The following is a 12,105-nucleotide window of genomic DNA, read 5'->3' on the forward strand; positions in this document are numbered from 1 at the left end:
ACACACACACACACACACACACACACACACACACACACACACACACACACACACACACACACACACACACACACACACACACACACACACACACACACACACACACACACACACACACACACACACACACACACACCACACACACACACACACACACACAGAGGAGGTCCGAGGTGGAGTTTTGATGTATGAAAATGGAAACGGCGAAGGGAAAAAGTCAAAGAAAATCACTAAAAATACCACCACTTCAAAGAAAAGGAAAGTAATTAGAAATCTATACACATTGCATGTCTTCATTAAAGTGACTGAGCCAGTTAGAATTCTAGACAGTAGTTGGATTTAGCAGCAAACGTCTCATCTCAATAATAAATATAGATGTACAGTATATAAATGTCTCTTTAGAGCCACGTTCAGACCGGACCCAGAGGGAGGGAGAGGGCGGGGGGGGCAGAGGGGGGGGGGGGGGGGAGGGGACCCATGGTGACCATGATATTCCACATCAACATCCTCCTCAGGTTTCCGATCTGTCGGCAAAGACTGTACAGCTCAGAGATCCTTCCCAAAAAAAAATTAAAAAATAAAAAAATAACAAAACAAAACAAACACAATCCAGTCCAGAGATTTTAAAACAGCATGCTCTGTCGTCTGCTCTTCCCGTTGCCTGATGGGGAAACAAGAGAAACACAATCATTGAGCTGCATTCAAACACCCTTACAGCACAAGTTATAGAAACAGAATTCAAAACTTTGATTCTTTTATGTGTCCCTTGTCCACTGGGTGGCGGTGTTGAGTCACCGTCAACACCGTAGTAATGAAGAAATTCAGCTGCTGTGACTCAATACACCACCTTGTGGTGAGCAACCTGCAGACTTTGGTCACTTCGGCAGTTTTGCCTCATTTCAGCTTATTAATCGGTTTGATGTTGATTTGTATGAAACTGAGGCCCCGTTTCTCCCATTGTTAGTTTATAGTGGATTGTTCTTTGCTCCGTGCGTGTGTGTGCGTGTGCGTGTGCGTGTGCGTGTGTGTGTGTGTGTGTGATCTCGTTATAAAGACATCCAACAACACCTGCAGGCATGCAAACTACATCGTTTTCAGCATTTCTGCTGTTTCTGTGTAACAGGACCGGTTTTTGTGAACGAAAATACAAAAAGTGAAACATCGTAGCTTCATGAAGGTCCAACTTGTTGTTTTTACAGGTTTCATCATGTTTATTTTTAAATAATGGAAACAGTAACACAACTGTTTGCTTCATCGCTGCTGGAGTTCCAGAAGATGAGCGTCTCTGACAATAAATTCTTAATGAGACTTTCCAGGTGAAGAAGAATCTTAACTCATAACTGGCCTGGTCTTTTGTCAGGATAAAAAAATTATAATAATTTCAATCAACGTGCCAAAATATATTTATTCCTGCTTTTATCGGTGATATCTGGAACTTTCTGGTCCCTGACAAATAGAAAACTCTCATTTATGCATATATTTTCCTTATTTTTACAACCTGTTCAGACTGTTTTAACACCATTTATAGTCTTGACCAACACAGTTCCACACCTCAAAGCTCCGGTCAGTAAAGACGGCTTGTATTTGGCCGTGCAGCACAGTGTCATGTTTTCAAATGGAACTAAATTAAAATAAAGCGAATATCATGGCCGCTGTGTAGCTACTATATGACTAAACCCATTTTAAAGGGGAAACCTTTCCGATACAAGAATTTTGCATTAGTCTGATAATAAAGCGTTATTATCATTGAATGAGTGGCAAAGTATTATCACATATGCTCCTATGTGATTTGTTCAGTCCCAACCTTCCCTCCCGGCTCTACAGATCGACGCTGCCCTGCGCCGCTGGAGGAACCTTCACTACGACGGCCCAAGATCATCAGATCTCAGATAAACTGAGTGAATATGGCTAAGGAGATAAGTTAGAGAAGCAGAACTGTACGTGGCTCTATTTCAAACTGGCACCGGGAGAAGCAAAAGCAGCAGGTGTACTATTACTGATGGGGCTTCGTCTTGGTGGAAACGTCCTCCCCTCGTCTCCTCACCTGATTCAGGGTACGAGGAGTTCCGGTATCCGGGGTCTCTCTGCAGCTGCACCTCCTTCAGTGTGAATATGGAAATGTCTGCCAAAAAGACACGGAATGGCCTTTTGTTACGAGGCTGGAACTGGACCCCCCCCCCCCCCCCCCCCCCCCCCCCCCCCCCCCCCCCCCCCACCCCCCCCCCCCCCCCCCACCCCCCGTACTGTCTGCACTCCCGCTTCATTACTCACTCTCTGGCAGCGTGTGCACACGTGGGCCCCAGGCTCCTGAAGTACGGCTGCCTCATCGCCTCGTCGGCAGAGATCCTCTTTTTGGATTCGTACTGGAAAGGACAAGGACAGAGGGAAGGCGGTTAAATGAGAGACGGAGGGAAGGACGACACGAGGCTACGGTGTCATGTGAACGCGGCGGCATGCGGGACTGGATCTCTGTCCAGACGTACGGTCCGAACAGGGCCGTGAAATGTGTCGCGCCGTTTTTAAACACCCCCCCCCCCCCCCTGGCAGACTCACTTTTAGGAATGACATCAGCAGGTCGATTCCATCCGTGTCCAACCTGAGCGGAGGGAGGGAAAGAGAAAGGGGTCAGTAAGGTGGGGTGACTCACGGAGGCTGGTGAGTGTTAAGGAAGGAAACCGAGTCGAGCGGCGTCAACTATTCCACAGGATTTCCTTACAGGAAGTGACACAGAGCGCACATGATTACCTAAACACAACCAGAAACGCTAATGTCTATGACTCTAAAAGCTAAAAGACCACACACACACACACGCACACGCACACACACACACACACCAGTGCTTCTTTGATACCTGGGTTGCATTAGAAACATTTGCTCATTCCCATCTCCAATGATTTCAGGACTAGTGAGAGAGTTGAGGAGTATAAGTTAAGGTTTCTGATCCCAGAATAAATACATGAAATAGAAAGTTGTAAAAGTTTTAAAAGTAGCATGAGTGTAAAACGACAAGTGATCTTACCTGGGCGCGTGATTTATTAGGGGCTGTGCCTTGTACTTGGGGAACTTGTGGGTCTTAAACTCTTCGATGGAGGATATTCCAGGCCAGCTCTCCTCGGTGGGAGTGCCTGTGAGGGGGGGGGGGGGGGGGGGGGGGACATTCAATCGACCGGTTACAGTCTGGCTGTTTTACCCCCCCTTGCTGCCAGCTGGAGCCGCTTTTTCACGCTGTCACAAGGGAGATCCATGCCCGGGTTAATGCGATTAAAAGGTTGGTGTCAGTGGGAGGGGTGGTGGGGGGGGGGGGGTGGGGGGGGGGGGGGTGTAAAAGGGTTGAGTGTTTCTCCACCAGCAGGGGGCAGCACTGACCAAGCAGCCTGAAGATGAGGTGCAGCTCGTCTTCCACTGTGGAGCCGGGAAACAGGGGCCTGCCAGCAGCCATCTCATAGAATATACAGCCCACACCCCTGATAGGAGGACACAGATAGGAAGGGGGGGGGGGGGGACAACAGGAGAAGAGTGACTGAAGCTGCAACACAAACCAAACTCAACAGGTCTTCTTGAACTTTTTAAGTTGCACATTTTAACAAGCTGCTTTAAATCTGTCCCGACGAGTAAAACATCCGCAGAGAGCAGCTCTAATGTGTTCATCAGCCACATCAAAGTCTCCTCGGTGTGGAATAAATCAGCAGGAGCACAGACGGAGGGGGGGGGGGGGCGAGAAGCTTAAAACATCTGTGCTCCCGTCCACAAATCACTAAACGTTGTCACACAACTGCACTCCGGTGACGGGGAACGTTTCCTATCTGCCTGCGGGGTTTTTTTTTTTTTTTAGGGGTGGGTGTCTTGAGTCAAGTTTTCTAACAGTTGTAATCGCCCCCCGCAGAGCCAGGCCCACTCACCACATGTCGATCTGTGTGGAGTACTCCGAGGAGCCCAGCAGCACGTCAGGAGGCCGATACCACAGTGTGACCACCTCATTAGAGTATGTTTTCGTGGGCACAGACTTGGCCCTCGCCAGGCCTGTACAGCAGAGAGGTGACACATGATTACCAAGAAATTTAAATCGAGAAAAATAGGCTACAGGCATGTCAAAATAAAATATAAAATGAAATGTATTGGGGTTTTTTTTTTTTCTGCTTTGTAACTGCAAATGTTTCCCACCGTCTAAAGCGAGTGGCATTTGAATCATTGATATAAATTTGCATATGATAGGATCGCTGTTTGTACCGAAGTCGGCCAGTTTGAGCTCCCCTCTGTCGTTTATGAGCAGATTCTGGGGCTTCAGGTCTCTGTGGAGGACTTTCCGTCTGTGACAGTAGGCCAAGCCTCGCAGGATCTGGAAGAGGAAGATCTGAAGACAAAAGACGATTTCAGGTAAATAAATACAAATATGGAAAGAGTGTAGAGCAGTACCAAGAAAAACTACTACTGAAATCAATAGACGTGCTTTTTCCATTGCTGTATTTGCCACATATAATCTTTAAAATGTCAAAATCAAAGACTGTAGTGGTTTGTCGTGCTCATAAACTGTACAAAGTTAATTTCAGTGGAGTTAATTCAAACCGCCTGCAGGCCGCCACCAGAGGGCTCACTACGACACGTCACTGCCTCTTCCAGCAGCAGTAACAGAGTCTTGACAGTTGGTGAAGGCGGCTGGGCCAGCGGGCCTCACCTTGACATTCTGCATGCTCAGGATGTTCCCGCAGTCGTCCATGTACTGCTTGAGGTCTTTGTCCTGGACGAGAGCAAGGGCGTTAAGAGTGCAGGGGTCCACGTTCGGGTCATGAATAATAATCACGTCGAACGGAGGGATTTGGAGCATTTCGCCGCGGAGAAAACAAACGGGCGAGTCGTGCGGGGACTCTGGGATTTGTCTTTGCCTAAACTCACCAGGTATTCGAAAACCAGTGTGAGCGACTTCTCCGTGTGGACGATGTCGTGCAGGGTGACGATGTTCGAGTGTTTCAGGTCCTTCAGTAGAGACACTAAGAAGAACAGAAAGAAGGTAAATAAATTTTTAAAAAAAAGGTTCCTTTCCTTCTGCCTGGTTGTTTCTGTGGTGATGAACACATTGGTAGTAAATCTTTAGGCGTTACAACAGCAGATCAGACTGAGAGGGGAACCTTAACCCTCGTCCTCATACAGGACATATTAGTTAGAGCAGGTATTCAACCAATAGAAAGATCAGTTATTTCAAACATGAGTAAATCTGATTGTAAACACAGTTGTGAGGCCTATATACAAATACTTACATCTGCATAGCATGAGAAACAGTGAAAATACTTATTTGTTCTCTAATGAAGAGGTCGAGAAAAGTACTTCACTCTCTTCTTTCTTCTATTCTAAGGATGTAAATTAAACACGTGGACAACACACTCCCTATTCATCAGTGCAGCCATGTCTTAAACCTGCTTCTTAAGGTCTTTCTTTGGCGTTTCATTAAAACCACTTTTATTTGATTACATGCATTTGCAGTACTTTTGGCCGCGATATGTTCCGTTTCATCTTCACAACATAAACCTGCATGAAAGATGCTATACTCAAATATGTTACTTTAACTACAACTCTGGGGCTGAACGACTTCCATTAACACCCCCCCCCCCCCCCCGGTACCTTCTCTGATGGCCGTGCACGGTGCCCCCTCCTCGTGCTCCAGTCTGATTTCCTTCAGAGCCACCAGGTTGTCCGTCAGCTTACTCCTCCCCTTGAAGACAGTAGCGTAGGTTCCCTGCGCGAAAACAGGAGGGAGAGAGAGAGAGAGCCGGGGTGTTGGGGGTTAAACCTGAATCCACAAGGTGCTCTTTTCTCGCCCGGTATGAGAACGCCGGCACCTGGGCGGCGGCAGAAAAGAGGTCAAGGTCAACAGCCTCACGTACCTCCCCCAGTTTGTCCAGTTTGATGTACGTCTCCAGCTTCCCGAAGCCGATTTCAGACTGGAGGAGACAAAAGGACAGGCGGCGGTAATGAGGGCGGCATCTTTATTAGCAATGACAGGTTTACAGACACCACGGCAAATCCTTATGACGGCCTCATAACATAGAGGGGGGGGGGGGGGGACAACCTACCACCATCAGAACTAATCAGTAGTGACTTTGGCTTTTACTGTACTGTGTGTTTGTTTATGGCCTCGGCAAACACAAGCAACCTTGATTCATGGAGCAGCCTCGGTGTGGGGGCATTGAGACTCGGCCATCGCAGGGGGAAAAAATCTCTTTTTTAAATTTTACGATCATCTAAAGTTGAGATTTGACGCCAGTCCTTGTCCTGTATGAAAGTAAATATTATTCTGGGAACCTTCACTTCAAGTTACTTTGCTGTAGCCTTGATGTTTGAAAAGACACTTGATGTCTTTTCAAACTTTACCGAGGAATAGCGCCGGGGGGGGGGCGAGGGCCTGTAACTTCTACCCGTGACCACAAGTAAACACCTCGAGCCAATTAGAGCGAGCCTTGCTGATGAGGTGAAGGCTGGACTACTGACCGGACGAGATGTGAGCTCTCACTCCCTCACTGGTGTTTCTCATGTATCTTGATAAAACAGAACTCTCTCAGCTATCTTTCTTTGTGCCCTGTGACCACTCCCTGACCGCCGCCGTCACTCTTTCGCTCTCGCTCAGCATGACTGTCAAACTCCCTATCAAACAATATGTGGTACGATCACACTTTAATATGAAATTAATTCACATCAAGTGAAAATAGAGAGATGCTTCCAGGTCTTGTTGCTAAACCAATGGCGATGGGATTTAGTTTTTTTCTCTTCCATCCAAAAAACTGGGGCAAAGTAAACTAAATCGAGAAAAAAAAAAAAAAAGGAAACAAAAGGTTGTTTAGTTTGCTTCATGTCACTCCTGATCTTTACACATGGAGTCAGTGTGACGGTGTATTCCTGTCACTGGCAGCCAGAAGAAGCAAAAGATAAGGTGACACCCTGCAGGCGTTTAGTTCTTATTCCAGGGTTGAATAACGTCAACATACAGCTGCAGCAAGTAGCAGGTTAAAACTGCAACCCGGAAAAGCTTGCCTCAAAGTTCAAATAGGAATGCGCGTTACTCTGGAGGGCCAGAAAAAGCCTGGCTGCAGTAGATCCGATCAGAACGAGCGTGTCGGGGCCGTGCAGCGACGGCCGTGTGATCCCGACGCCGCATCTCATATGCTTCGGCTGGATCGCGTTACGACTCAGCCGCTCTGTGTTTCACAAGGTTAATGCAGGAGTATTATTGAAAGAATGTGTTTGTTGTGCAGCCGTGGCAGGATGACCGTGCAGGTGTGTGGTTGATGTGGTGGTTTGTGCTTCCAGAGGTGGGCAACTTGGACGCCAGATGTCAAAAGGAGTGGCTGATCATGTGGAGTGCTTCCACACTACTGGAGGAGCCTTTTGAAACACCGAAGCATAATAGAAGTTGCATCTTTCTTTTCTTCCCCCCCTGGATGTCTGGAATCTCCTCCTCATCCCTCTCACCAGTGACGCTCGGCGGGAGCGGCGGCTCAGTGGCTGGTCGAACGGCGGGCTGCTCAGCTGCAGCTTCTCCAGGTAACCGTCGGGGATCCGGATGTCGGCCGGCAGGGACAGACGCTTGTTCAAGTCCTGCGCACACACAAACACAACGTGTTCAAATTAAACCCACCGCACGGCGATAATCTGGGACCTTTTGGGAAAAACCCCCCCCCCCAAAAATTAAACCCCTTCAGCAAAGAGCATAAGCTTCTGGACATAAATACCAACGATTGACACGAAGTGGCAGGACTCCAAAGTAAACAAGCAGAAACAGTGAGAGCCAGTCAGGCCGAGGTCTCGCCGGCCAACAGAGAGGCCAGTGTGTGTGGGCGAGGGCGTCTTTAAACACGCATGGAGCCGCGTGCTGCTGCACAGGTCTCTGTGTGCGACTCGTGCTGCCTGGAGAGCCGCCGCCGCAGCACTTCGGGGTAAAGTCTTTCCCGGAGCATGAGCGTAATGACTTGTTATATAAAATGAAAACACGCAAACGCTCACAATGCGACGGCTGGATTCTTCCCATCATGCATTTCCTCTATTTGTTAGATTACCGTTAATCCTCTCTCTCTCGCTCTCTCTCTCGTTACACTCCCACCCCTCCCTCAGCCCCTGGTTGCCATCGCACACGCAGCAGAACTCACCTTTGAGCTTCTCACATTATGCACAAAAAAAAAAAAAAAAGCGAGGCTGTAAGAGCGTGGCGGGTCGCCGGACCATCAAACTTTTGAGTCCAACCTCGACTGTGACTCGGCTCATTTACAGTCGACACGTGAAGACAAACGCTTCCGCCGGCAGGAAAAATGCAAAATTCATTAGAGGCTAAATACTGTGCTTGAGTCAGTAACAAATTCTGCTTTGATTTCGTGTTTGATTCAAAGTACAAACTAAAAAAAAAATGTAATTCCGAACTTACAAAAAGGAATTGCTTCTCTCCGTTTACCATTACTGCATGGAGTTTAATGAGGCTATTTTAAAACGGAATCCTCCTCTATATATCATCCTTAACTGCTGTGGAGACATTTACAATCAGGAATTTAAAATACAACTCTGGACCTTCACCCAACAATTACATTCATTGTCTGACTAATTCCTCAAGAACGATAATTATAGTCACGCCGATCGTGATTACTGACATTTATGGGCAGTATTTGATAAAGAAAACCAATCAAATTTATTTTACCACCTAGTGAGATTAATAAAATACTAATTAACAGAATGGAGAACCTGCCAGCCGTAAATAACTCGTCAATTTTCTGTTTTAACAACTCGAGCTTCTCGAGTCTAAATAATATGATTCAAGTGTTTTCTGTCGTGTTTAATCCTCCATGACCATGAAGAGAATAAGCAAAGCTTCACACTGATCCCCGTGATGCTGTAATAGCTTTGTAATAGTTGGTATTTTGAACCATTTTCTACTTTTTTTATGGGCAGAATGACTGGTGGCAGATTATTAGACAACAGGGAGAATAAATCTTTCTCTGCAGTCGTATAAATAACAGATGCCTGGTGTGGCCGCAGGCTGCCGTGACACAACACTTTTTTTTTTTTTCTTTAAACAGTGAATCTGGTCCTGCTGCTGCTCTGTGATTTCCCCACGCGCTGCCAGGATGGGCTGTTTGGTCACAGTGCGAGTGATGGCGCCCATCAGCTGACCTTTGCGACCCCCGTCCGCCCGCTTCCAGTTGTCCAATCAACTCGTCCTAATCTGTTACAACAGGGTCCCATCTGGACCGTATTACAGTAATCCCCGTGATGTAATCCCAAAACGGCGACGCTTCCTCTGCAATGAGAGACGGACAATCCACTACCTGACCAGACCGGGGGGGCGGAGGGGGGGGGGGGGTGACATGAAAACAAGAGGTGGCGTCTCCTGCGCGTCTCACCACGTCCAAAAGTGTTCTTCGCTTTGAAAATGTTGGGTTTTTTTGTTGTTGTTTTTTTTGCTGAGTCACACGGCAGCGATCTGCTCGTAAATCCCCAGAGGCTGTGCAATCAAGGCAAGAAAAAAAAAAAAACCCCAGAAGAAAGGAAGTGAATGTTGCTCAATCAAGACGGGCCAGTTCTCCCGTGATCACCCAGCAGGTACCGTAAACCCGTGGTTTAGAGGAAACGTGTCGACATCAGCTGCACAGATAAAGATAAACACACGCCGAGTAGGAATTAACTGGGAGGGGAAACAAAGCGTCTGGGTTCTGGTTAAACATACCAGAACACTTCCATTGATTTCATTTCTCGCAGTTTGATATTGGATGGAAATGGGACTCTCGTTTCACCAATATTTCTCTCACGGGACTTAAAAAAAAAAAAAAAGTGTTAAAGTCCAGAGAGTGGAAAGAGGATTATTGAAAGCTCAACACCAGTAATGCTAAAAATGGAAGGGGAAAAAAACAAACAAACAAGCCCCCAGCTCAATCTATCAACAAAGAATGACTATGAATCCATATTTCTTCTTTACATTCCTGTTCATTACTTCCACGTATCTGAGGAGGCCGACCTCAGTGAAGGCGTAAAGGGACTCGGCTGCTTTTCTTTCTCACGGAGAAAGTGAACTGCCGGGAGCTCCGACGCGTCACGTGCGTCTCTGAAATCCCATTAGCGGCAGTTAAGACGGATTTAAGGCTTCAATTCTTGGCATTTGTCACAATGACAAGGAGTACATGGCTTTAGATCGCGATCAAAACACTGAAATATAACCTGGGAAACCATGACAAAAGCAACGGTATATCATGGGCCTGGTTGGCAGTCAGATTAAACACCATCATTGTTATTTCTCTGGAGGAAGAGAACACGTCCAGCCATCGTCCATCTATACTGGTGTTGTGCTGAAGCTGATCCAGGCTGATGCTGAGTGAAAGAAAGAGTGTGACCTGCTCAGTCCATCACACACACACACACAGATCATTTAGAGTCACTGGACTGTAGAAGAACCAGGAACAAATGGACGGGGCTGACCGCTGTTAACTGTGTCTCTTAAAAGTCCATTTGACTTTTTTTTTTCCCCCCTTCCAGTAAGATTTAAAGTAATGTTAAATAATCTAAACTAAAGTAACTCCCACTTGTTGGACCTTCCTATTGGGAGGTGACAATCAGGGCCTTACTGGTTAATCATAAATTAACCATAGAGTCTTCATAGCCATTCCAGAATAATCAGCAATGGGCCCAAATGATGCTAATGTCCACATTTATTTTTCACTAGTAAAATGCAGGGAATATGGTGTTTTTCTGATGTCCCTGTGTCACAGATCCTGTCCTGGACGCTCCGACTCGCGTTCCAGTCGCCCCACAGCAAAGTCAAGTTACAGAAGAGTGAAAAAGCTGACGGCGCAGTCACTGACCTGAGCTCAGTAACTGGTTTGTGAAATAAACAACTCAATACACACTTGACCTGACATGTCAGCTCGCTCGCCGTCCAGGTTTTTATCGCTTCTGCCACATTGACTGACCGTCGCCATCTTCAACGTGACACACCGGATTACGTCGTTACTAATCGACATGCTTACACTGACACACCAAAAAAATAATTTAATCGACCGATATAACGGCTATCGGGGATTTATTTATTCCCCGATATTGGAATCGACCCCAAAAAGTCCACGTGTCTTAATGAACTCAATCCATTAAAACCGTTGCTGAACAAAGACGTTTCCTTCTGCAAAAATCTTCAAATCATCAGTCTGAAGCCACTCAGTGGAAACATTCCGGCAAAATTCTTCTTAAAATCAACTGTCATTGTTTCTTTGTAAGTGTTGTCGGTCAAACCATCGGTGCACTCATGAGTAAAAATAACAACAGTCTCGCGGCGGCTGAAATACGCCATCATGACAGTGACGTGCCTTCACTGGAACACGGACCAGATGTTACCCAGTCGTGCACTTTTAGCTTGTGGAGAATTTACTCAAACTCATGAAAGCCTGCAGGTCAGGCTGAAACCGTTGGAGCTGAATGAGTCAGAATGTAAAAAAAAAAAAAAAAAAAATCTGTTTAGAAGCCGGTGAAATGCTCCATTCAGAAACGACGTCTGATGTCGCATAATTTTTTCTGCCCTTGAGTAATAGACGACCTCCTCTTCTATCAACCGGAAAAACATTTTCTTTGATGTGGCCCGGTGCAGCATGTATTCGGCACACCGAAAGCTTTCATAATGTTCAATTATTATAATTTTTTTTTTAAAAAGCAGAATGGAATACATTTATTAAATATTGATCTGCTTTTTTATGTGCTTTATTTTAGTCTCATTTGGTAAATAATTAACTGTGACGCTCTTATTTCTAAGGAGGGAAAAAAAAAAATGACACCGTTGGATCACAAAGTTCAGGTTTTAACGTTTCCGCTTTAGGAGCAGGCGGGATTGAACAGCGGAGTGGATCACATTGGACTGTACCAGTGTCGTGAGGTATGTGGGGGTCATGATGCAGGCATGCGTTATGCGAGCAGCTGCGGTCTTCTGCGTGTTTGTGACACGACAATACACCTCCGCTGAGCGACACAGACGCAGTGTGCCGGCGCGTATGTCGCAGTGTGCAGCCGAGAAATGACGAACAAAGCAGCCCGTTCTATATTAGTCTCGGTTATAACGAGAATAATGGAATTGTGAATCGTCTGATTTATGAAAAA

General features: G+C 46.5%; 1 protein-coding gene across 1 annotated transcript in view; it reads right to left on the reverse strand.

The window, feature by feature from the left end:
- Positions 1–142: 142 nt before the first annotated feature.
- LOC308136310 (cyclin-dependent kinase 17-like) overlaps positions 143–12,105 on the reverse strand; it is a 28,709-nt gene continuing 16,746 nt past the window's right edge. The window contains 15 exon segments of the mRNA XM_080504598.1: positions 143–661; positions 2,045–2,122; positions 2,272–2,299; positions 2,301–2,363; positions 2,554–2,596; positions 2,852–2,902; positions 3,020–3,125; positions 3,367–3,464; positions 3,900–4,020; positions 4,228–4,351; positions 4,673–4,735; positions 4,891–4,985; positions 5,614–5,728; positions 5,877–5,933; positions 7,459–7,584. Of these exon segments, the coding sequence (XP_080360724.1) occupies positions 624–661; positions 2,045–2,122; positions 2,272–2,299; positions 2,301–2,363; positions 2,554–2,596; positions 2,852–2,902; positions 3,020–3,125; positions 3,367–3,464; positions 3,900–4,020; positions 4,228–4,351; positions 4,673–4,735; positions 4,891–4,985; positions 5,614–5,728; positions 5,877–5,933; positions 7,459–7,584 (1,206 nt within the window). The 3' untranslated portion in view covers positions 143–623.

Source organism: Blennius ocellaris (genome assembly GCF_963422515.1).
Source record: "Blennius ocellaris genome assembly, chromosome: 11".
NCBI lineage: Eukaryota > Metazoa > Chordata > Actinopteri > Blenniiformes > Blenniidae > Blennius > Blennius ocellaris.